Source organism: Hydra viridissima, unplaced genomic scaffold, assembly GCF_058129835.1.
Source record: "Hydra viridissima isolate aposymbiotic clone 2 unplaced genomic scaffold, HvirCarnegie_v1 scaffold_4, whole genome shotgun sequence".
NCBI classification, from domain to species: domain Eukaryota; kingdom Metazoa; phylum Cnidaria; class Hydrozoa; order Anthoathecata; family Hydridae; genus Hydra; species Hydra viridissima.
The window spans coordinates 13,526,139-13,552,806 of record NW_028324303.1 but is presented as its reverse complement, the minus strand read 5'-3'; the positions used below and the strand labels follow the sequence as shown (position 1 = coordinate 13,552,806).

Genomic DNA, 26,668 nt, shown 5'->3' with positions numbered 1-26,668 from the left:
AAATTTAAATCTGCAATGAATGTTTTATAAAAATATTATTCAAAATTCTTTTTTCGTTGCAGATTTTAAAAATGCACAGATAATGAATAATTAAGTTAGCTAACAGCGGATAAATTAAGGCAATTAATGTTGCATAATTAGGATAGATAATAATTATATAATTTACGTATATGAAAATGAAATTCTTCTCTGCTTGCACTTTGCAAAGAAGGTCCTAACAATTATATCAATATCAGGTGTAGGGGTGAGGTGTGGATGGTAGTGTGGTTCATTGATCTGTTAATCTACTCGCGATGTCATGCAGTTGGTCGTGAAAAAAAATCTTTTAAAATACAGACTTTTCTTCTAGACATTAAACTTACGGCTCTTTGTCTCTTTTTAATACACTGATGGGGAGACAAAAAAAGATTTTATCTTTTCTTTTGTTCCTTCAATTTGGTTTTTTCTCTCCTTTTTTGTAGTTGCGGAAACCACTAAACAGTCGTTTTCGAAGGATTTAAACTAAAAACCTCCTTATTTATCCAGCGACGGAAACATGAAATGGAAACTTCCTTATTTCCTACAGGAGATCCCTCACCTGTGAGAGATAAGAAACTTAGAGAAATTTCCTGTTATCAGCTTCTTCTTCCACTTTACATATAAAACTACTTGCTCAAAATATCTTTGAAAAATTTTTTACAAATTTCTTTTTGGTAAAACTCGTTCAGTGTAGAAGTTGAGTATTTCACCGTTTTTAAATTTAGTCGAAATTGATCAAGTCAAAAAAAATATTCTAAAAAAACAGGGAAATTTTTATTTATTTTCAATCACTTTAATAATCATTTAAATGATTCAATTTTATATAGAAGAAAGTGGTTAGTGTCATCAACGAACACCATTAAATGCGTTAATTATTCAGTGGAGATAGAAATGAATAAAAATTGATAAGAATTAATCTTTTTTTACATTAATTTTCTAAGTAAATCATTTAAGTGAGAATTCCATTAATTTCGTGTACATGGTCTAGAGTATCATATGCCTTCACAACATAACTTCAAAAAATTATGTAATTCAATGTTTCATGATAACTACTTTCTTTATTTTAATATTTTAGCTATTTTCATCATTTAATTTGCCATAAAACTTTTAACGTAAAAGTTTCCCCCCTCTATTTCCGCAGTTAATTCTTATACTTTACTAAAAAATCGTTTGGTCAATAAAACTTGCTAAAGACCAGAAGGTTTCTTTAAGTTTCTCCTTTTTTTTTTTTTTTTGCTCGTAAATTAAATGCTTATAATCTTAATTATAGTGGATTGTTTTCAAACTTAAAATCTGAAAACTTTTGTTCTAAATATATTGAAGTATTAGTAAGCATACGTAGTAAATGATGTTAACATGATTTTTTATTCATTTAGATAAAAACACACCGCCTTGAAAAGTTTTATTAGGGAGTTAATTCTTAATAATGCAGGAGTCTTATTATCTCCACTATGGGCTGCAACTACTGTTGATTCAAAATGACCTCCTCTTTGGAAATAGATATTCGAAAGAAGAATTTTGTATACATAAAAGCAATTCTGTCTAATGGCTTTTTAAAGAGTTACTGTTTTTATATGTACTTTATCTTTTTTAAATTGTGTGTGACCTAAAATAGATGATAAAATTTTTTTCCTTCGAAAAAACTTTCAAAGCAATGTGATAAAAAGTTTAAAATTTTATTCCTAATTGCAAGTGTGAAAATAACATACCTGGTAGATTATTATTAATAGTTGTAATATTTGTCCAAATTTTACTTTTTATGTAGTTATGTGCATAAAAATAATCAAGTTATGAAATTATAAACCTATAATTACATTATATAAACAAGTTATGTAATAGGTAGTAATATATATTTATAAATACACAATCTATAATACATTTATATAAAAAATATATATGTATATCTATATAAACATATTTAAACACATGTTTATAATTATACATATTCTTACACTTTTATGTGGCAAGTAAAGCTGTATTACCCTCTGTTAATGACAAATTATAGTGAGGATAGTTTTGGTTGCTATATACCTACTATAATTAGGTCAGTTATTAAAAGAAGGCAGCTGGTATATCAAAATGGTTTGTTCCTTATACCTATTGAATATTTGTTTGTTTCTGAGAAATACAAATGTTAATTGCAAATCGGAACTTTTTTTCTTTTGTTTACACTTGGCACTTGTGTGAATGCTTTGGACATTAATATGTAAATTTATGTTAATTCAACAAGTGCCAAAAATTTTTTCATTTACATAAATAAATACTTCCAGAATGTTTATTATATCTGTAAAAGAGATCTTAAAGGAAAAAATCATGTAATTTTATTTTATTGTTTAATATTGTCTACTAATGTAGTATGTAAATTAATAATCTTTTTATAGAAGTTGTGGCATTGTTTTCTTCTTGGGATAAAATAAAAAATAAAAGAATTGATTTTTTAAAATGAATACTGCTTGACATATCAAAAAATAATCTTAAAGACTAAATACATTTAGTAGTGTTGATCAAAGTTTGGTTATTTATTCTCTCAATGTCATAACAGAAAACATAAATATAACAAAATAAACATCTTTTTAGATGCAAGTGTTGTCTATACATGCCCATACATGTTGATGACTTGTGGCACTTTGTTTATTTTCTCTGTGTCATTACAGACTTAATAAATTACAAATTAAATTTATTTTTGAATGCAAGTATTGCTCTACACATGTCATTGACTTCTGAGGCTTTGTTTACTATCTCTGTATCATTACAAAATATATTATATTGGAATTCCTTCCCACTCTTACAACTTACACATTTAAGAAATATTACTATGTTCAATGTTAATTTGCAATTAATGTTCAAGTTTAAAATTGATTTTCAAATAAAATTCATTTTGCTATAAATACAAATCTATTCCTGCTAACATAGAAAATATAGAAAGATTTTAACAATTTTAAGAACAATACTTTTTTAAAATTTAAATCCCATTTTTAAGAACTCAAATTTTCTTTTTATAAAGTTAGTAAAAAGAATACTCGTTTTATTCTTACTAATGTTTATAAATTTTTAAAATATATGTTTTTTGTTTTTGTAACACATTTTTCACAAGTTTTAAATAATATAGTGTTTAAAGGTGCTGATTTTCCTTTTTTTAAAAAAAACTTTAGATACTCAATACATGAATAAACAAATACTGGGTTTTTAACCTGTGTGCTAACTTTACACCATGCCACATGGAGCTCCAGCTATCCAGCCGAATAGTAAGGAGGCTAACTCTATTGATCCGTTCACCAGAAAATCTTCTGTTAAAAAAATAGTCAAAAATCAAAAAAAACAACAAGGTTCATCTAGATTTAAAACAACACCTGTAACTGAATTACAGCCTCTCACATTGCTTAAAGGTATTATATATTTGATTTCTGACCTAAAGTGTTTTCATGTTTATTTCTATTTAATTAATCTAAATACTTTAGGCACTTAAAAAAATTATTCCTAGAAAACACTGTAATATAAGAACATGAATTGTGAATTATCCTAATTTGTATGCATGCATTTGTTTCAGATGCTCCTTCACAAGAGAGGCAGGACTTGTTCATTAAAAAATTACAGCAGTGTTGCATAGTTTTTGACTTTATGGATCCTGTTGGCGATTTGAGAGGTAAAGAAGTAAAGCGAGGAACATTAAATGAGTTGGTTGATTATATTACATCTGAACGAGGAGTATTAACTGAACCTGTCTACCCTGAAATTGTGAGAATGGTAAGTGTTTTTTGTTGACAAATTTAAAAATATTTTACATTTATGTATGTATATGTGCATGTATATATATTCTATTTTCCAGTTCTTTTAGAATATCTTATGATAACCAATTTGGGTTGCATTTTAATGTAACCTATTTGAGTTCTCTTGATAACTCTTAAGCACATTACCAACTTGAGTTTACATTTTAATATTACCAATTTGAGTTCTCATGATAACTCTTAAGCACATTACTTGAATTTCATTATTTGAAAATTTAATTATTTTTAAAATGTACAAAAATTTGTTTCTCTTTTTGTAGAATTAATTCTATTTTAAGCTTTACTTCTTCACCAATTATAACTGCTTGCCAAAAACCTGATTTTAATGGTGTTGAAAAATTGATTCCATCTTTGGTTAGGCTACAACATACAAATGCAGCTTTGTTGTTTGAAAAAGACTTTCATCATCATCTTAGTTGAATGTGATGTAGAAATCTTTATCTGGTAGTGTCCCTTTCTCCTTTACAAACTTTGTCAGTACTGTTGTAAGATTTTTTAGATCTGTTGATAATTAGTTGTCTTAGGAATGATATTATCAATGATTTCATTCCCAGTAATGTTTAATGTCATTCCTTTTATTGACATTAAGTATGGTATTTAGGTATTTAGTCACTTTTGGTCTAGTTTGCGAAATACTTGGCTTTCACACCCTCTTAGAGGGATGAAATTTTTCTCCTTTTTTTCTTGTAGACTTCAATCAAACTTAATAAATTTGATATTGTTAGCTTCATCAAAATTGAAAACCAACATTTTTAGACAAGTATGCTCATCAGTTATCATACTCATTTTGCTTTTTTCACCTTTGTATCTTCCAAAAGTGAATGGTATTGACCAGTACTGTTTCATTTTGGTGGAAGTTAAGTATAACTGCCTTGTGTTGCAGTTATGGGTATTTCTTGTCTTCTTGTTGCTTCAATAGAAAGATTTGTGCTCATGTTTCCACATTTTTTCCACAATCCTTTCACTCTTATAAATCATGATGATAACAATATTAAACTACAACCCCTGAAAATAGAACAATATTTAATTCACTTAACAAAAGCAGTGACTGATGGATTATTCAAGTCTTAATTATGATATGTTAATACTTCAATGTCATTTTTAACTATAAATGTTTTGGTGTGGGATGACTTTGTTAAAAAACAATTTTAAATAATGTGATTTAGGTAATCAGAACATAAAAGCTCATTTGTGATAAAAAAAAAAATTTGATATTACCATGTATGTGTATGTATTTATACATTTAAAATTAATGAGTTGCCTAATGTGAAGACATGGCAGTGAATGCTGCAATACAAATACTGGTGATTAGCACATTTTAGTTTTAATATTTGTTAATTTGCTCTTTTTTCAGGTTGCCAATAACTGCTTTAGAACACTACCACCTTCAGACAATCCTGATTTTGATCCTGAGGAGGATGAGCCTACTCTTGAAGCTTCATGGCCACATCTTCAGGTTTTGATTTTTTAGAAATTAAAATATTATTTAAATTCACAATACTGTTTAGTTGTATTTATACTGTTCCTATTAAATAAGTCTTATTTGTTTGCTATTTCTTGTTTGTTTCTTTCTCACCTCTCATTTCCCTCTTCTTCTCTTTCTTCTTTTCTCATTTTTTATTTGTTACTGCAGTTGTTGTGGTTCTAGAAGTAAATTTTGCAGTTTTTTTCTAACATCATCGTAACAACAAACTGTAAATTTTTATTATTCTATTTATAATTCCTGTGTAACATGAAGATGTTCCAAAAATGATTCTAGCTCATCAAAGTCGAATTCTAGTTTTAATTGTAAATAAAATTATGTTTAGCATCTCATCATTCCATAAAACAATCTAAACAGTTATTTCAAGATTGGTACTAGATATTTTTGGTAATTTGACTTTTAAAAACAACCTCCAAAAAGTAAAGTTATTAGTTAAGATGTTTTACCTTTTTTGTGGTTGTTTTAACGATGATCAAAGTTGATGATGAACCTTAAGAAGATTACTTGCACAAGATGTGCACCCTAAAGATGAATGTACAGTTTAGTAGTTTTAGATTCTGGAAGTGTTGTGGTTATTCATATTATTACTTGACTATTTTAGAAGGTGGAAAATCTAAAAATCAATGTTAAAAGTCTCAACTCAGGGTGATTTTAGGCCAGTCTGAGAAAATTAAATTTTTTTTTTTTTTTTTTTTTCGTGTTATTTTTGTTTAAATGCTTGTGATGTTTTCCCCTTGCAGGATTAAACACATTAAGAATTTAGCATTAAGTATACAGATTTCAAAGGCCGTTATTTTTTTTTGCAGAAACAGCTAATAATAGATAAAAATATACAGGTAAATATAAACATTTATATTTAATAAAAAAAAAGAATATTTTTTCTAAATATAAATGTTTATATTTACCTATTATAAAGTGCTTTAATTGAACTTGAGGTTCCAAAATATTCCATGCTTTTTGAGAATATTGCTCAGAAAATCCTTTTCTTGCTTCACCAACCAAACTCTTCTCATGGAAAAAATCAGACAGTTCACAAGATTTTCTGTAAAAGTATCTTTCTTCAACATGAATGTGAAAAAACTGGCAACAAAAAGTACTTTTTAAATACTACAAATAAATATCTAGTCCAAATATGTATTCACTCAATTCAATTAACACCCTTGTTGTTGCTTTCATACTAGCTAATATGAAAGTAGCAACAGGCATACTTTTAAATCCATTGAAATACAAAAAATCCTAAAAAGTAAAATGTCTACAATTTTGATTATAAATCACTTCCCTCATACCCCTCATTTTCAGCTAATTGTTTAAGGCCTTCAGTAACTTCTTTTTTTGCACCTCCTCTTTCTTCAATTCTGGCCTTACAAAGATACAATTTTATTAAATGAGTAAGTAAAGACCCAGCAGTATCAAAAGTAAGCTTTGAAAAAAAATCCTACAAATAAGTTGAGACAGCTGAAAGAAAAGAAGATGATTTAATCTCTGAAGTATTTCAAAGTTTTTTTGCTCTTAAATGTTAACAGTTTTTAAAGATATTTCCAAGTGTTTTAAAATCCAAAATAGTAAGAATGAAACTAAAAGTAGTTGAATTGTAGTCTGTAGAACAGAAAGCTTAACAGAGTTAATCAAACAGAAGCAGTGGTTTTAGAATTGGTTCAAGTTTGTTAAAGTATTAACATTTATTGAAAATAAAACAATTTGACAAATAACTGTCTACTTTTTAATTCAATTATAATTATATTATTATATCCAACATAATTAACATCAGCAAATTATGTTTTGACAAAATACTAACATTACTAACAATTTTGAGAATTGTTGATTTACTTCCTAAATTAGCTAGGTACACATTTTCCTAATCTCTTACTTCCATAGTAAGAATTACACCCATAATAGTCGTTATTTTGTAGAAAATGATTCAAACTATTAACAGTCTTATTTATGGAACTGTTAGGGTAAAACACATTCACTATTTAAGTTTTTATACTCCCTTGTAAAGATTGTATGTAAATCAAGGCTACTTTTATTATTATTTTTTGTAAAAAATAGGTTCATTTTTTGTATAATAGTAATTACCTTTCAGGTCGTGTTCGAATTCTTTTTAAGAGTCCTAGAGTCTCCCGAGTTTCAACCAACAATTGCAAAGAAATTTATAGATCAAAAGTTTGTTTTACAAGTATGTAAATTGTTTTTCATAACACTTTTTAAAAAACTAGTCAGATACAAAAACCATGTAAATCTGATAACTTGATAATTTAAATTTGATGTACAACTAATTAGATGCTGATTGTTTTCCAACTGCAACAGGTTTCTCAAATATTTTAGACATTTCTTTACATTCTTTCTCATTCTTAGTTGTAAACTAACTTGCTATCTTAAACACCTTTATTCTAAAAAACCAACTATACTTTCAAAATTTTAAATATATGAGAAAAAAATTTAAATTGTTGAAATATTTTTTGTCAGACAAAATTTTTTACATTAAAAAATTTAAAACATTAACATTTTTACATTATGTATTCAAAGTTGTAATTACTGTCTTCTTGTATTAACTCTTGTATTTCTTATGGAGAAAAGCATGTTCTGAATGTTTTGAATTTGTGTTTAGTTACTAGAATTGTTTGATAGTGAAGATCCAAGAGAAAGAGAATTTTTAAAGACAGTATTACACAGAATATATGGAAAGTTCCTTGGACTTCGAGCTTACATCAGAAAACAAATAAATCACATGTTTCTCAAGTAAGATTATTATCCAAAGCACTGTAGACAAAAACTTCTATTTTTCTACCATTTTATTTTGAGTTCAGACTAGAAAATAAAGTGCTGATCATTTTTGGTTCTTGTTTAACCTTTTGTTTTATATAGCAGCATTATACATACAATACTGCTGAATACATTGATATTTTTAATAGAAGTTTTAAAATACTAACAATGATGTAACTATCTTGAGTTACATATTTTTATTGACTTTTTTTATTTATAATTTTGAACCTTAAAATTTCTTTTTTAAAGTGTTTTAAAATCTCTCTGGTATAAAATAAAACTTAACTTAAATAGAATTAGTATTTTTATTCACTGGTGAAATACTTTTCTTATTAGATACCCAGAACTCTAAGACAAGCTAATGTGCAATTTTTCTTTAAAAAATGAATTAAATATAGTTGTTGGTTTGCAAAAAATGAAAGGCTCAGTTAAACTGATTTATTTAACTGAAAGGGTCAGTTAAATAAATCTATTTTCTTTCATATGTTGTTCTGTGAAAGGTTTCAAGAAATGTTTATAGTTTTATATTGCAAAATCTATATTGTTATAATTATAATTTCAGCTTTTAAATAATTTAAACCTGCAGTCTGTAATTTGTAGGTCTGTGTAAATTTAGGTGCTCATCAAAGTTTCTATTTTTTGTTTTTATGTTTTTGTTTAATATTTTTTACAAAATTTAAAATGCTAAATAAAAATTTAAGTTGCATTAAAATACAAATAAACAATTTGTTTTTTGCAATACAATTACATATCCATCATTCTTTATCTTACTAATATTACATTTATCAACAGAGCAACATTTTTTTCCGCCCAATTTGCCAACGTTTAGAACAAAATAAGATGGAGTTTTTTGATGACCATACATTTGGTAATAAAACAAGTTCGAACAAAATATAAATATATACCAAAATTTACCAAAATAGTAATGTAATTTTTTAACATTACTAATTTTTTGAGGCTAATTTATTAAAAAATTTGAACATGTTCTTGTTTAAGTAGTTTTTTGTTGTTTTTTTTCCTCTTCAGATTTATATATGAAACAGAGCATTTCAGTGGTGTTGGAGAATTATTAGAAATATTAGGAAGGTTAGGCAATTTTTTATTGTACATTTATGGTAATATATGTTTGCAGCTCTAAATGTTTTTTTTTTTTTTACAAATTGTATCAGTACTATAGATTTGAGTATATAAAGTTGTAAACAGGTGACTAAATTTTTATCTTACTAGAGGAAATTTTTGTTTGCATTGTGGGGTTTGTTATATATATATATTTTTTTACAGTTAAACATATTTAGAACTCAAAGATTGTAAGAGTTTCAGGGATGTTTTTTATTTTTTCAGCCTTGAAACTTCTAATAATTTACTTCTAAATGTTTTTTAAAATGCTGTTATTTTTAGTATTATCAATGGATTTGCATTACCATTAAAAGCAGAACACAAACAGTTTTTATTAAAAGTATTAATACCGCTTCATAAAGCAAGATGTCTTTCACTGTACCATGCACAGGTTTAACTTTTTAATATCTATTCTTTTGCATACAAAAATGGAAATAAATATCATTTACACTACTGACAAAAAGTTTGAGATAGGTGGCAAATTAATAGAAAATTCCTTCAAATAAGTATAGGTTTGAATATTTTTATAAAAAAGTGGTTATACAATACTTTTTTGTTATTATAACCTCTAAAGCAACTTTCAAAATAAAATTAAACTTAATAGAATTAGTAGCTAGGTATTATATCCTTTTTATCTTTAAATCATATTTTTGATTCTTTGAATTATCCATCTCGATTTTTAATAGCGGCTCTGCATATTGTAAGCATCCTGTTAATTAATTTTCATAATGCTACAGGTTGTATTTCACTCCAGGAAGTTTGGAAGATATTCCAAAGATTGTTTGATGATGACAGCTGCTTTTGTGTTACTTTTCTCTCCAATTCCTCCCACAGCAGCTCTATTAGATTCAAATCCAAAGACTGAGGTGTTCACTCCATAAATTTTAAGATTTTTTGTTGCTGCAGCTCTTCAAAACACTGTTACAAATTTTGCTTGTATGTTTGGGGTTGTTATCTTGCATGAAAATGCACTGTTGAGCAAATAATTGCTCTCCAGAAGGAACTGCTATAATTTCTAATATGTCCTTGTAACCTTCTTTTGTCATAGTTCCTTCTATTTTGTGTAGGATTCCAACGTTTTCACCTCCAAAACATCTCCCAAACAGTCACTGAACCTCCACCATGTTTAACTGTAGGTTCACAACACTTTTCAGAGTGTCTTTCTCCAGGAAATTGTCTAACGAATACTCTGTGTTTGGAACCAAATATTTCAAATTTTGACTGATTGGTCCAAACAATTTGATTTCACTCTTCAGTTGTTTAATTTAAATGTAGTTTTGTCCAATTTAATTGCTTAATTTTGTTAACTTGACACAATAGTGACTTTCTAGCTGCCATTCTAGCAAGAAGTCTGAATTTCTTTAAATGATTCTTTACCATGGATGTGCTAACCAGTACTTCATTAAATTGGTTGTACTGCGCTCTTATCTTTTCAGCTGCAAGTTTTCTTTCTGTCAATGATATGTTTTTAATTTCTCAGTCTTGAACTCTTGTTGTCTTCCTTGACCTTACTGATCGTTTCTTACTTTTATGTGATCCACTTTGCTGGAACTGTTGTAAAGTTCTCTGTGTGCAGCATCAAGAAACCTCTAACTTTTTTGCAATTTAGATTTGGGGATAGTCTTCTTCTGCATAAATAAGTATTCTTTCTCTGTCACAGTAAATTCCTTTCTTTTACCCATTTACTTTGGGATTTAAAATTTTTTAGTATGAAAACAAATTCTAAAAATTTCTAACTTAAAAAATAGTCACATTAATACATTTAAAAGAAAAACGAATAGCATATAAATATTAACTGAACATTAAAAATACTTCTAAAATTTTGCAAACTATAGTTAACTCTGGGTTTCAATGAAAAGATACAGCAACGTTGTTCCTATTATTCTCCTACTGTGTAAGCATGTATTATTTGTGCTTATTCTTAGACTGCTAAAATAAGCAGATAAAGAACTCAAAACTCACACATCAGTAGTCATAACATCATTGTTTATGATAAATCACAATATCAATGCAATTCAAATTTTGTAAGCAAAATATTGAGATAATGTTATCAAAAAAACAATATAATGCAATATACCAATATAATACAATAGTAATAAAATATAACAATATAATACAATATAACAAAAAAACATTGTAATACACTATCTACATATACTGCCTCAAACTTTTTGTCAGTAGGGTACATCTTCTAATACCTTCTTTTATAGCTGGCATACTGTGTGGTGCAGTTTTTAGAGAAAGACTCAACACTTACTGAACCGGTGAGTTTTCAATGAGCAAATTTAGTTGTTTTTCTTTATCTTTTCATTATTTCTACTTAAACAATTTTTAATCAACTAACTTTCTTGAAATTTTCCCTTTTTTAGGTGATAATGGGTTTGTTAAAGTATTGGCCAAAAACATGTAGTCAAAAAGAGGTGGTTTGCCCATTCCTTATTTTTCCATAAGGTCTATAAACCTTTTATTACTGAGTTTTCAGCCGAGAAGTTGCATTACTATAAATTAATGTTTACTTTAGGTGATGTTTTTGGGTGAAATTGAAGAAATATTAGATGCCATTGAAGCAAGTCAGTTTCAAAAAGTTATGGAACCACTTTTTAAAAAGATAGCTAAATGTGTCTCAAGTCCCCATTTTCAGGTAACTTTAAATGTATTTATCTGTTAATTAAATGATTATGTAAGTACAAATAAAAATGTCAAGTTTACTGGTCTTTGATAATTGAATACTTTTTATGGATTTAAAATAGGTAGCTGAAAGAGCTCTTTACTTCTGGAACAATGAGTATATAATGAGTTTAATTGATGAAAACTCAGCAGTTATACTTCCAATCATGTTCTCGTGCTTGTACCGAATTTCTAAAGATCACTGGAATCAGTATGTATATTTACTTTATATGAATATAGGTTGTAGTTATGTTATGCAATCCACTAGGCTAATCGTAAAGTAGCAATCATTTAGGTTATACTTTTATATGCTCACAAATATTTTACATTTTATTGTAGGACTATTGTGGCGCTTGTTTATAATGTGTTAAAATCGTTTATGGAGATGAATAGCAAGCTATTTGATGACCTTACATCATCTTATAAAGCTGACAGACAAAAGTAATTTTTTTTTTTTTAAATCGTAAATTATCATTATCATTTTTTTTTTTTTTTTTTGTATCTATTTGAAAGTTTCAAACTAAATGTTTTTTTTTTTTGCCATTTTTTTTTGCAAGTTTTTCATTCATCTGGGTTCAGGCTATTTTTAATTCGATAAAGTTTTTTCAAAGCCATTATAAAATACATTCTTCTAAAACATAACATTTTTATCCTGTCATTTTTTATACAGAAAGGCCGACATCTTATCACGTTAATGTTCTTGATAAAGGCCCTTCTTTAGTGTTTATGACATAATTAAGATTTCACTTTGTTTTAATTAGGGAGAAGAAGAAAGAAAGAGATCGGGATGATTTGTGGAAACGCCTTGACAAACTCAAATTAGAAAAGACTGGCAATAACAGTGAGCCTGGAACTTAACGTAACTTCTTTATTTAGAAAATTGTTGTGCTCGTTTGCGTCAGTAATAGGCGTCACAAGATTGTTTCCAAATCGATTGTACATTAGCATATTCGTTTTCTAAAGAATGAACATTTAATTTAATATCTCTAATTTTGTACAACTTATCTTCGTGCTTCTAGTTTTGTACATTCTATCGAGACAACTTCCTTAATATTAAAAATAATATAATACCGATGGACGCCATTTTATTCCAATTATAAAAGTATAATCACTATTTTTTATATCAATCTACTCTCTGAAGCAAGAGAAGCATAAAATCACGACTTAATTTTGTACATAGCATCGATTAGGCTATATACTCAATTATTTTTTATTTGCATATCAGTTGTATTGTATGGTGGTCGAAAAATAAGCCAAGTTTATGATTACGTTGTCATTGTTAACTAGAAGGTTACTATGAAGTGTCTTTTTTTTTTTAACTAGATTTTTGAAGTAAAAATTTTTTCGATTTTTTTTTTTTTTTTTTTTTTTTTTTCGCATAAGTAAAAAAAATTATGCAGCATACAAGTTAGAAAAAGAGAGGGGAGAGAGACGTGGAACGGTAATCATCATTTCAAGTTTCAAAGCTCCTTAACTATTTTCTAAATACTCCATAAAAATCTCTAAATTCTCTAAATTCTGACCAAACACGTACGCCAATAATTGGCTTTATTATTTGTTTACGGCTTTTGAAAACAAACGCCTGTTGAAAAATCTATATTTTTGAGTTGTTAAAATAGTTTTTCCGTAATAGCTTAATAACTTTATTTACCATTAGACACCTAATAAAATGATGGGTTTTTCAACAAACAACACATCTTATCCTTCCTTGTCTCCCACAACTTACACTCTTAAACTGTGTTATTCTTGACAGATATCCCCGTTATCTTATTTTACTCTCTAGCTCCGAATCTTAGGGCAAAAGTTAAAAAAATTTCACAACCGCCAATCTTCGGTAGGAATTTTACGTTATTGCGTTATATTTTTATATACTCAATCAGAATGCGAATATTTTTTCCTTGTAACTTTTACAGGTGTTTTGCCGAATATTTTTTTATATTGCGATCTTTTTAACTCGGTTTTTTCAAAAAAAAATTTTGGCAAGAACTACGCCAATTTCGTGTTTTCTTTTCTCAGGTACCTAAACCTTATTTCTCTATAATAAAGTAATTATGAAAGTATACAATTGTTATGTCTACATAATATCATGCATAATATTATGTGAATTTGTACACAGTTAGTGTGCAGTAGCAACTAACTGTGCACAAATTCAATTCACACCATTATTTTTAGTGTGCAGTAGCAACTGATTGTGCACAAATTCACACAATTTATGCATGTGTTGTTTTGAGTCGTAAATTAGTAACTGTTTAAACTATTTAACTCTTTTTTTTTTTAATGCTATTTATAACTACAACTTATAGCACTATAAATGAACATTACCAACATTTCTATAAACAAAAACATATACCGGTAATTACCAAAGAACAGGTATGTAATATACAACATGATATTCCTTTAATAAATTGGTAAATCACATAATCATCTACGCTATCGTATATTCTATGTTTTACTGGATATCATTAAAAGAATGCCTAACAAAAAATTGCACCCAATAAAATCTCAAATATAGCACCACACCATAAACGATGATTTGAGATACTTATGGTATTTTAAGGCAAAACAACAAATCGGAAATCTTTGTCATAATTTATAATAAATATATTGCATGCAGTATTAAAATCTCTATTGCTTATTTTAATCCTTACGTAGCCTCGTGGTTAGTATCGCACTAAAGCTTTTCAGGGGCCTGGGGTTGTTTTAAAGCAGGGGAGCCCTTTTGAGGCAAGTGATTTAGGATTTTTATTACACTCTCATACAAAAAAACGAAAGGCCATGTCAGGTCTCAAATATGAAAACTAAATAAGTAAAAACTACCTCCACTGCACATGATATATTTAAAGCAATTTAACTTATATTTTATTTATCATTAATTTAAGAGCGGGTAAATTCATTTCTTTAAAATAAGATGAAACTTTGAATCGGGGCCCCCGAAACTGTGGGACCCAGAGTTATAGCCCCACCTAATCTCCCTTAATTCAGTATTGCTCCCGATACATTTCATACAAAAAAACTAAACCACGGTACTTAATCTAATTTTTTTTTTTTTTTTGCCCATTATCTGATATAGGGGAACCTGTTGTACCTCTGACCACTTTTTGTTTCCGGGCGTTTTTTTGCTCGACGGTTGAATCAATTTATACCATTCAAAGTTAATGTTATTCTCTTATATTTTGCGCAAAAATTATGCTTTTGACTTTTTTCTCATTCAACCAATAAGTATCATTTTTGAGCGTTTTTAAAAAAGTACTCAAATAGTCAATGGTACAACATGTACGTTGTACCTTTGACCGAGGTGTGTTGTTCCTTTGACCGTAATGTTATTAATAAGTTCTTATGAATTATTTGGACTTTTAATAAGTAATCATGACATATTACAGCTTTGCTATATGTTATAAAGAAATTTCTAGCCAACCACATGTCAATAAATGCTTATATAAAACCATTTTGTAAGAAATTAAAGACACAGCCGCAGCAAGTTATAACCAAAAAACATTTTTTGATGGTCTAAAGTAAAATTTTGTTTCTTGTCACTTTTATATTACAATTTCAAGTAAAACGTTTTGTTGTAATTCAATTTATTAATTTTGCTTTGAAAAATAACTACTAACTGCAGCATTACATAAGTCTCCCTTAGTTTGGATTTTTTGATACATTTTGTTTTGTATCTAGTCTTGTACAAAGGGTCATTCATTGTCCTTGTACTTAGGGCCGTGTTTTAAAGTAACACCTACGGTCATAATCCTTATGATTTTGCTTTTTTGTTTTTTTGTAGTAAATAAAAGAAAATGACATCAATTATCAGTACTATTTCGATTTAGTCACATTTTTTTCAGTTGGATGCTATTTACATGGGACGGTTCGGGTTAAGATTGGAAACTTCAAATGTGATTGAATTGTACAAAATGTTTTTAATTAAGTTGTTACTCTCTTTTAGATAATTTAAGAGCAAAAATATATTTCTATAACTTGCTATACTTGCAATTAGAAATGAACTCATTGTACCTAAGTTTACCGATTTTAAAACCCTTTTACTTGGCGGAGTTTTATATTTTAAGTAATTATGTCGATATCAATAGGAAGTAATTTGTATGATATGATCATACAAAAAATCTGGCCCTAAGTAGATTAATATCCCCTAAATAGGTTTTTAACTTAGAAACCTCTTAAAACCCAACCAAAACTATTTTTAGTTGTCAGATTCATTTAGATTTGACCATAATGCTTTTTAGAGGAAATCTTTTAATGCAGACAATGAAAAATATGAAAATAAAATATATTATATTAAAAAACATTACTGTACAGTAAAAGATGTCAGATCAACATCAAACATAAGATACTGGCGTCTAGATGATCCATGACCAACACTTGGTGATGGAACTTTCATTATAATATCTTCAAGTTCTACATCATAAACATTGTCATCTTCTCGTATAAATTTATTGTCTCCTGATTTCTTAAGATACTTAACTTTGTAAACTAAACCAACAACTTCAATAACTTCTGCCACATAATGTCTAGAGTATTTCTTTTCACTTAACTTGACAAGTAAGAAACTTCCTGAAACAATTTCACTATTTTCTGATTCATTGTCAAGTATATTTATTCCAAAATCAATTTCATCAAAACTTTCATTAGTTAAACTTGTGTCAGAATGTTGATTAAAAATAATCTGTTTTGCCATGGATTTTATTTGTCTTGAAAAAGGTTTTTGACATTGTTCATTATTAGATTTTGAATGTAAAATAACTTTCATTTCAGGTGTATCAGTTAAAATGCGTGATTTTCCCTTACGTCTTTTTGAAATAGCTGCCTTTCTTAATTTGGCTTTTGGGTGAGGTCGTATTATTTCAGGTGAAACAATTTCCAATGTTGATGGTAAATTGCCAGGAGTGGTTTCAACCTCATTGCTATCATTAGAAATGCAAGTTTCAGTATCCACTATTGGCCTATCAGTAACAGTTGCAGCTAAGAAGTCAATATCAGTAAAAATATTTTCATTAAAGGGAAAAAACCCAGTACATTTAAAACTGTTAACAATATTAATCGGTACAAAAGCATGAGGATAAGCTTGACCAACAAGGTAAGATATATCATAAATTGTAACTGGTTTACCAGCATTTCCTGGTGATATCATCCAATTATTCATGGCATTATTATAAAATATTTTAAATGGACCAAAAACACCACGATCAAGGGGTTGCATTTTGTGGGTTGTGTGAGGATGAAATGTCATTAAAATTATGCCCGATCTTTTAGCTAATTCAATAATAGAAATGTTAACATGACTTTCATGGTTATCCATTAACAAAAGAACTGGTTTTTCTACCGAAGGTCGTACATTACTAATAAAATGCTCAAGAAACTGCAGAAAAATGACTTCATTTGACCATCCAGACTTATTAGCTGCTCCTACACTTCCAGGAGGAGCACCATTCAACATGTAGTCCTTAAATTTTGCACGCGGAAATACAAGTAATGGTGGAATGCTACTTCCAGTAGCATTAATGGCTGCAATCATTGTTACATTATTGCCTCGTTCTGCACTAGTCATACTTCCTATTTGCTTTTTGCCCTTTGGGGCTAGGATTTTTGGTGGTACATGAACTGTGGTAATTCCTGTTTCATCGCAATTCCAAATGTTTGATGGCTCAAAATGATAACGTTCTAAAACATTTCTATAATTTTTAAACACAATTCTTACAGTTTCTTTATTGAATGCAGAAGATCTACCAAGACTTGTTGGCTGCGGTTTACGTAGGGATAACTTATCATTATATCTTTTCCGAAAATCTCGTAGCCATTGTTCACCAGCACATTTATTCTTTATCCATGAAGTTTCAATTTTTTTATGGTTTGCTAAAGCATACTCATATGCAAAGAATCTGATTTGCTTTAATGTAAGCCCATAATGCATATTTGCAGCATCTGCCAAGTATTTTACCAAAATTAATTCTTCTTTTGTTGAGAATACTTTTTTTGGTTTCTTATGTGAATATGAATACTGGGTTCTTCCAGATTTTTTAAACTGCTTTAACTGATATATCAAAGTTGATTTTTTAATGTTGCAATGTCTTGCTGCTTTACTTAGACTCATTTTTTGTTGAAGAACAAAATTCACTGCATCAAACATATCCTTCTCGCAAATCTTCTTACGAAAAACACCAACCTTACTCCTTGGCATTTTAAGATTAAAACATATTAACAGAAATGATTATATATTTATTTGTTCTTACTTCCTTATTGCTGTACAGAAATCAAGTACAACTATATAATCAACTTAATTATCAAGCTGCTACAGCTGCCAACTAACTTAATTATTAAAACTGATTATCAAGCATTATAAGTACATAAAAATATACATTCCAATAATGGATTGTGTGTCAAGTGTAAAATTTACTCTTATTTATCAATAAATTAAATAAAACAATGCATAAGATATAGAAATATATAAAAATATAATTTGTTAATATTATTTTATCACTTATATTATATTTAAAACTTTCAAAATACCAGCAAGAAAGTAATAGTACGCTTTTCGCTGATTTTTACATGCAAGAGTACAGCTGTCTGATAAATTTGATGAAAAATTTCATAAAAGTGTCCTCTTTAAGTTCGCAAAAAATTAAAGCGCAGTACAAACCAGTCAAAGGTACAACGTCCTACGCTGGTCAAAGGTACATGAGATGGGTTTCTTCAACAATTATCATCTCAAACCCCATTTAGGGTTAGAAATAATTATTTAAACTTTTCCATAATAAAAAAAAGATGTTGGTTAATGTAAGTAATATCATAAATTAGCCAAACAACTATTTATGACAGTTTTGTTATTAAAATAAGATAAACATAAATATTTACTTTTTAAGAGCTAAAACTAATAATTTCTTGTGGATCAACACAATCTTCCCCAACCATGATATTTTAAGGTAAAAAGAGTCGTCATGGACTAATATTTCAAATGGCACTTCAATTTTTTGCAAAATGATAATAGTCGGCCAATATGACAGAGTGACTAAAGGTACAACGTGGTCAAAGGAACAACAGGTTCCCCTATTATAAGAACATTTGCTTAAAAAAAAACAAAAAAGATTACCAAGCAGAAAAACGCAATTTTCAGGAAAAAAAAATTAAGTTTGTGGTTTTAAATTTTGCCTTCTCAATTAAAGAATATACTGAAGGTCGCGGAATGGAAAGAAAGCTGAGAAACCGAGAATGAGGTCCGTCAAATTTAAAATTTGATCAAAAAGTGATCAAGCGATCTATGCAAACTCAGAGTGCTCCGTTCGGGTTATCGAAAAAAACTGGTGTTCTCTAGTCGACAATAAAAGAAGTCAAAAAGAGATACAGCTACAGATATACAGGAAACAAAAATTCCCTGGAAGATTCCAACAACAATTCAGAGAGCGCCAAAAACGCTTTTAAAAACTGCTGTCGTTTCAAAACTCAGCCATTTTTCTTGAACGGAAACATGAACTCCGAAATTTACCTGAAAGAATGTTTAAAAAGAATATTATGCCTATAATCCGAAAGCATGATGATTCACCTGTCTTCAGGTCTGATCTTCCATCTTGTCTTTACTAAAGAAGGGTAATGGAATTGTATCAAGCAAACTGCGTCGATTTTGTCCCAAAAAGCAAAAATTCAGCAAAAGTGCCACAAACTTCAACTGATTGAAAAATTTTGGACAAGCATGAGACGTGAGCTGCGTAAGAAGGGCGAAATTGCTGCAGGTATCAATCAATTCAGCCGAAGTTGGGGTGTGGCATCATAAAGTTTTTCAAAAAATGTCGTCCAAGAGCTCATGCATTGTCAGTGCTAATTTGAAAAAATATCTTAAAAATGTTATTTTCTAAAAGGTTTACTGTAATTGGAGATAAATTTGTTTTAAAACAATAAAAAAAAAAAATTTGATTAAAAGTGGTTCTCGAAAAATGGAAAAAGAAAAGGTTTAACTTATAAATAGAAAGTAGAAATTCTTTATGAACAAGATCATAATTCACTGTTTTTCATTCTGATTTTCATTTTTTTCAGATAATTCCATTTTCATTTGTAAATCCATTTAAATATAATTTCCATTATTGCTTTCCATTCTCAAGCAATTCCATTCCTATTTCAAATTTCATTTCATATGAACTTTCGTTTCTAATTTCCATTTCTCTAAAAATGCTAATTTCAAACTCCATTACTATTGAAAATATCACTGCCTTAATCTGCCCTTCTTTCACTCTTGGGTTTCATCTGTGGACTGTTTTGTGTTTTTTAACAGCTAGTGCTAATGGAGGATTTTAAAAAAAAAAGAATTTTTTCAAACCAACTCAAAATGTTGAATTTGCTAGTTATGTCAATAAGTTAGATAAACGTCTTTACACAGTATTGCTTTTTTGTTTATGAAATTCTTCCTATTGGCTAGACAGTATTCAGAATCTTTCAAGTTAGTCAGAGGTATGTCAGAGATTTGGGAAATTGGATTTGGTTGACCACCCTATAGATTAAGTACTAAAAGTGATTATATTAAATGTTTATTATAATTTTGGATTCTTTAAATACTATTAAATATTATTTAGAATAACCATTTAATAATTTGCCTTTTCTCTTCTCTCAGTAGTGTACCAAAATGATTAAATCATTAGTCGACACATGTTAGAAATTCTCATCACGGCACAATCAAAATAAATACATTAGTTTTCCTTAGAGTAATCGTAATAGAATTAAGCCTCTGCTTCTTAAAAAAAAAATTTAAACAAAAAATTACAAGACTCTGTCTTGTAATTTTCCGATACCAAACAGTTTTTTTCTTGATTGAAATATTTTGAAAAAAAAAAAAAACATCTTGAAATATAAAAAACTTAAAGTTTTCTTGATATCTTGAAAAAATCAAGACAAGAATTAAAAAGTTTTGAAATTAGTCTTAAAATGATTTTTTTCCAAACGCTGATGCTTAGTATTAATCGTGTAAACCTAGTAGTTTGTTAAACAAATCTTTATAATCGGTGCTATCCAAAATATCGAGCGTGTGTAATTGTCGAAACCGTGCTTTATCTTCACGATTAACCAACAAAGTATGTATTCATATTTTGACAAATGCCTATTACCCGATTTTTTAAATCGTACGATTGTCTGTGCTTTTGTAAATACTCATCAAATGTTAATTTCTGTTTAGTTTATATTTGTTCATTCATTATATTAACATAACGCAGCAACGTTCAGTAATTTGAGAAGATCAATCTTTTAAAACTATTTATTTATCATCTAAAGTAAAGTTGTGGTCAAAAATTTGTTTCGAAATAACTGCGAGTAAATGTTGCACGAAGTCGGAAATATAAGATCAGTAAAACTCGTCCTTAACTTTATGTATAAAACTCTTTTTAAAGATAACGCCTCGAATAATATTTTTGATAACCTTATTCGCACTTTAAATCCAAAGATTGTTTTCAACCATCTTTTAGCAACATTTCAACAATATTTCAACAATACGGCCAGTGCTGATCTTTATTTATATTTTGAGAGATAAAAAAATTCGGATATTGGTTTCAATTTTACAAACAATAATCCTGTAGTCTTCATCAGAAAGTTTTTGGAACTTAATTTCTTCTCCCATTTCTTGCTATTGTTAAATGAAGGTTCCAAACCCATAGCAAGCATCGAGTCAGAAGGCATATTTGTACGAGCACCATCATTAATACCAATGAACCAATGACTGTGTTTTAGCCATAGCAAATAGGTTCCTGTCATTAATAAGTAAATGATTCCGCAAACCAACTTTTTTAAAATTCCATTGCAAGAGTACGATATAAAGAAATAACAATAATATTTTACCACAAGAAAAAATCTATTTACTTCTTTTTAGCAAAAAGCGAAACAAAAACTTAAGTGAATTGAAGCAGGAAAAATAAATTTTTGCTGATGTTGCAAAATCAAACAAGATTGCGGACAAAATCAAACAAGTTGCCTTCCTAGATACCATCCTGTTCAACGGGAAAAAAAAGAAGATATTTTGCAGAACATACGTGTGTGCTTCGTTTTAATGTATCGAGAAACTGTTCTTCTCTTCGTTTCAAACCATTTTCTTGGTTTTAACCCATCGGGCATTTCTTGTTTTTTTTTCATACGAGAAAAAATACCAGCCTAATGCAAATAAATAATATGAGTCACATAAAACATCGTTATTTAATTTTTATTCTCGCCCTTATGAACACATTAATTTTTTAAATAAAGTTGATTTGTTTCATGTAGCATGCTGAAAATAGATTGCGGACACAAATTATCTCTTTTTTTTCTTAAAATGTTTCTTATTTTAATGTTGTTCATTCAAAAAGTTTTTTTTTTTTAAATTTGAAAAAGTGCTATAAGATGCTAAATTTATGAATGATGATAATTGTCTTAGAAACAAAAACATTCGCTTTTGTTCGTTTATAAAAATATTTACTATTACTATGCAAACGTTAATCGTTTCTTTACGTAAAAGTGACGCAAAACATTATTTTTCAAGTATTCCGTCATAAACAAAGTTTCTAATTGGCTAATTTGTTTTTCGGTAAAGTATTTATTAAGCTTATTCATAACGAACGTATAACTCATCAGACGAGTCATCAACGAACTTTAACGACAAAAAACGAAAACTTCATTAAATTTGTGATGAATTTTTTAATGCAACAAGAAGTACCTAATCTAGATCTAGGTAATTTTGATATTTACGAAGAATATACGATGTATGAAACTTCGCTATCCAAGTTTGGCACTCCAAATACATATGTAAAACATTTGGAAGAAGAAGAAGATAGCTGCTGTTTTTACAAAAAGAAAGTAAGTCACCTAGAACTTCATATGTTAAACTATGTATCTATATATATATATATATATATATATATATATATATATATATATATATATATATATATATATATATATATATATATATATATATATAGGTATATACATACATACATATATATATATATATATGCATGCATACATAGACACACAGATATGTATTCGTTGTTCAGTCTGTTTTATTTAATGCGAAGTTAATAAATTACTAAAAATAAATACAAATAAAATGTTTTCAAAATTTAATCTTCTGGTGTTCACTTTACAAAAGTTATTTTTAACGTCAGTAAGTGCTCGCTTTATGTAATAGTGAAAAGTGATATAAGCTATTTAAATAAAATCGGGGGGTAAAAAAACGTCCTAAAAAAGGAATCAGGAAACGTGACTTAGCGCAATGAAGTGTGCTTGTAATTGGAGGGGCTAAAATATATAGCACAGCAAATACTCATTTTTATTGAAAGTCATTATTTTTGTAATAAAAAAGATTACTAATAAAAAGATACCATGGTTGTTGGAGAGTATATGGAAAATGGCACTGAAGCTTCTTATACACGTTCCAGACTTACGTTACCTCTCAATAATAAACGTAGATTAACGCATTGGGGAAGCTTTTCCTCACCCGACGAGGTTCTTTTTTTAAAAAATGATTAGAGCTTTTTTAAAAGAATGAAAAATTGCAAATTATAATGTTCTTATGTAATAATTGATGTGTATGTAGGTGTACGATGTGTGTGCGCGCGCTCGTTTGTGTGTGCGTACGTATGAATAAAACTATATATAGACATTATTTTCTTTGATTTATTTTGTTAGACTACTCCAATTCAATCGTCTGTTCAAGTTCCATTTAATGAATTCTCGTTTTCACCGAGTTTTCATGATGCAACTGTGCCTTCCTCGATGACGTTCTCTCCATCGAATGCATTTGTGACAAACAGAATTTCAAGCACTGGTAGATTTCCTGAATCCCCAGTAAGCTCGAACTACTCGATTTCACCTTTGGATTCTCCTAATCAGCCATATAATGCAGAGGATTTTCTCAGCTATATTAATGGAAACACAACTTTTATGTCAAGACACCAACAGGAAAACGATTACCTTTATGTCTATAACGACTTCTTATCAGAAAGGAGAAGGAAACACGACGATCAGGTAAAATATAACATTTCGGAAAAGGGAAAAAAGATCCCTTATTTTAAAAAGCTTTTTGTTTTTTTATTTTGTTTTACGGAGGATTTAAAAGTGAATTCATTCAAATTTACTCATGTCAAATAACGTCTAAACGTCACGTTTAAATTCCTAAGTGTTATTAAAAATGGTATTATTGCCAAGTACTTGCAAAAATTCGCTATTGTTGTAGCTTATACGTTGATAAGGAAATTCAACAAGAAGCCAACTCTATACGTCAATGTGTTAATCCTCTTTAGAACTTGGAAAAAGAAAATATAAATAAATTAGTAAAGCCGCGCCATTTAAATAATATAAACTCTTTAATAGGTAACCATCGATGGTAATTATTTCTACATTTTTGTGAATTTACTGTGTTTTATCTTGTAGATTTCATACGAAGAATATGAAAAACGACGTTTGAGAAGAGAAAGAAATAAACAAGCGGCATTAAGATGCAGAACGAGGCGTAGAGAGAGAATTGACGCGTTAGAGCAGGTATTTGTTATACAACTTGTTGACCAAAATAGCTCTGCCGTTAAACACTATATCAATAAGATTAACTGAACTTTATTTGCTGCCAGCAATAAAATGTGCTCAACCCCCCGTCTATAAGATAAAAATCATCAGATAATTGAATCAAAAAAACATTTTGTTAAAAACATCTGAATAAAAATCTGTCAATAATTTTAAATGTTTTGATGTTTGACACAAACGATATTTTTGCCGGTTTCACTGATGTAATTGCGCAAATATGCGCACCAAATAAAGTCGATGCTGTTTGAATTGCAGTTCTTGCTTTTTGTTTGCCACTGGCCATTCATTTCTAACGAGAGCAGAAACAGTAAGCAAACAGTCTTACAAGAAAGACACCGATCTTCTTCTAATCCTTTATCCACTTATCTACTAGCTAGCAGTTTCAATTTCAAATTTTTTTTCTAATGAAAGCTTTGCACCCTAAATTTCTGACAGTGAAGCCTACCAACATTTTTGTCTGCATCATTGTAAAGCATTTAAACTCTTTAAATCGATATTTTATCTGCTGGCTTTTTATGTCTATGTAAACATTGTTAATGTAAATATATATTTATAAAAATGTTATTTTAGACATCAAACTTTGTTTATCAATCAATTTTAAAATAGCTTAAGAATTGTTTTTTATAGATATAGTTTTATACTATACAAACTTATTATGATTATATATATATATATATATATATATATATATATATATATATATATATATATATATATATATATATATATATATATATATATCCTAGCATATCAAATCATAATAACTTTATGTAGTATCATATAAATATTTTATATATATTATTTAAAATATTACGAAAATATTTTCTCACACCATAATATTTTCTTATTTTTGTTCCAGGAAACAGCAGGGATCGAACAAGACAATTTCAAAGTGAAAAATGAAATCGCTAAACTAGAAAGACAAGTGAGCGAAATGCAAAAGTTGCTTAGAGACCATAAATGTGAGAAACACACGGTATGTAACAACTCCTCACTGCCACAATACAGCAAAATGCACATAAAGGACGAACTAGTATAATTATTCTTGAAGTACTTTATGGAGCGGGAAAATGGAAGTTAGGTATTAATCTCAGAAGCCTGCGTTTAAAATAAATCGTTCCTGTTTGAACTATTTATAAATATCAAACTAAAAATAACTCTACAACCTAAAGTTTAAAAATGGAAAGAATTAGTAAAAGATAATCTTGGTGATTTTTACATTCAAATATGTTACTTCAAGACATAAAAAAAAACACAGGCTTTTCTTCGAAAGAAATTTGCTCGATAGCTTAATATTTATTGCCAAACTTCCCTTGGTTACGCTTGCCATGGCACGTTTTCATTGAGAATTTTAGAATATTTTTTTTTAAAAAAAAGGATATTTGTTTACTGAGTATTTAATTGTTATTTTAACAAATATAGATTTTTAACTTTATTTTTGAGTTAAATGTCTTTTTATAACTTATTTTGAATTTTATCTTGAATTTTATACTATTTAATAGATTTGATCATATTGGGAAATATTCTTGGAAATGGGGGCGTGTTATCACAATAAATATTACAAAATACTTGATTGGACATTTTCTGTTGGGTGTAGCTAGCATAAATTTAGTTAGATTTCCAGGGTTAATGTTATAAAACAAATATATACGAATTTACGCGATTTTTCACATGATTCTCGGAAAAAAATATCAAAATCGATGCTAAAATTGATAAACAGTTTTGTCGTTGTTTAAAAATCTAAGGTTTGCGTCATTAAGAACTTGTGATTTTCTTTTACAATCACGAAGATATTTTCCTTGTATGATAATTTTTTAACATTCTCACAAAATTCGTGTTGTGTTATAATGTTTTCGTATTAGTGCAATCGTGTTATAGTGCTACGAAGGCGTTCGTTTTGTTACATTTACACCCGGTCAACAAAGTTCTCTAAATTCTTTTGACTGTTTTCAGACTGGTTGACATGTGAAACAATATTATTGCATCGTATACTCAACACAGACTTTTAAAAAAGAATATAATCATAATATATTTTTAACGTCTATAGGATATACTTGTTTTTACTCAGGTTAAAAAAATTTCTGTACGACTTTATTCCTTATTTTAAGAAACTTCTGAGAAAATAAAAACTCATTTTAGTGTTTTAAAAAATATTAATCCGAAATCAAAAAAGATTAGATCATTAATAAAAAAAAAAAAAGCAATATGTATACTAAATATAAAGTTACATGTCCTAAAAACAAGTTCACAATAAAAGCAAGTATATCTCTGATTAATTTTTTAATCAAATTTTTCTTTTTTTAATATC

The 26,668-nt window shown here is 28.4% G+C and overlaps 2 protein-coding genes across 3 annotated transcripts; both read left to right on the top strand.

The window, feature by feature from the left end:
• Window positions 1-1,966: 1,966 nt before the first annotated feature.
• On the top strand, window positions 1,967-13,097 carry LOC145182872 (serine/threonine-protein phosphatase 2A 56 kDa regulatory subunit epsilon isoform-like). Its single transcript, XM_090086457.1, has 13 exons — window positions 1,967-3,404; window positions 3,566-3,762; window positions 5,158-5,259; window positions 7,370-7,462; window positions 7,895-8,025; window positions 9,076-9,135; window positions 9,448-9,556; window positions 11,376-11,429; window positions 11,535-11,585; window positions 11,687-11,806; window positions 11,916-12,043; window positions 12,172-12,273; window positions 12,594-13,097. The coding sequence occupies exons 1-13, from the start codon at window positions 3,230-3,232 to the stop codon at window positions 12,688-12,690; spliced, it is 1,419 nt and encodes a 472-aa protein (XP_089942583.1). The 5' UTR covers window positions 1,967-3,229; the 3' UTR covers window positions 12,691-13,097.
• A 9,267-nt stretch (window positions 13,098-22,364) lies between these two features.
• LOC145182878 (uncharacterized) lies at window positions 22,365-25,933 on the top strand. Of its 2 annotated transcripts, none has more exons than XM_090086463.1 (4): window positions 22,365-22,635; window positions 23,470-23,808; window positions 24,214-24,321; window positions 25,220-25,933. In XM_090086463.1, exons 1-4 carry the CDS (start codon window positions 22,468-22,470, stop codon window positions 25,397-25,399), a joined length of 795 nt encoding a protein of 264 aa, XP_089942589.1. In that variant the 5' UTR covers window positions 22,365-22,467; the 3' UTR covers window positions 25,400-25,933. The 2 variants fall into 2 exon arrangements, with proteins under 2 accessions (XP_089942589.1, XP_079914276.2); XM_080058150.2 differs by lacking the exon at window positions 22,365-22,635 and adding an exon at window positions 23,053-23,286.
• Window positions 25,934-26,668: the final 735 nt, after the last annotated feature.

What these genes read in the sequence shown, in the direction of transcription:
- LOC145182872 (XM_090086457.1), top strand. Translation starts at nt 3,230, where the DNA reads ATGCCACATGGAGCTCCAGCTATCCAGCCGAATAGTAAGGAGGCTAAC. An exon ending in CTTCATGGCCACATCTTCAG is followed by an intron (nt 5,260 to 7,369) that starts GTTTTGATTTTT and finishes ATTACCTTTCAG; the next exon opens with GTCGTGTTCGAATTCTTTTT. An exon ending in TCTCAAGTCCCCATTTTCAG is followed by an intron (nt 11,807 to 11,915) that starts GTAACTTTAAAT and finishes GATTTAAAATAG; the next exon opens with GTAGCTGAAAGAGCTCTTTA.
- LOC145182878 (XM_090086463.1), top strand. Translation starts at nt 22,468, where the DNA reads ATGAATTTTTTAATGCAACAAGAAGTACCTAATCTAGATCTAGGTAAT. An exon ending in GCTGTTTTTACAAAAAGAAA is followed by an intron (nt 22,636 to 23,469) that starts GTAAGTCACCTA and finishes TTATTTTGTTAG; the next exon opens with ACTACTCCAATTCAATCGTC. An exon ending in GAAGGAAACACGACGATCAG is followed by an intron (nt 23,809 to 24,213) that starts GTAAAATATAAC and finishes TTTATCTTGTAG; the next exon opens with ATTTCATACGAAGAATATGA.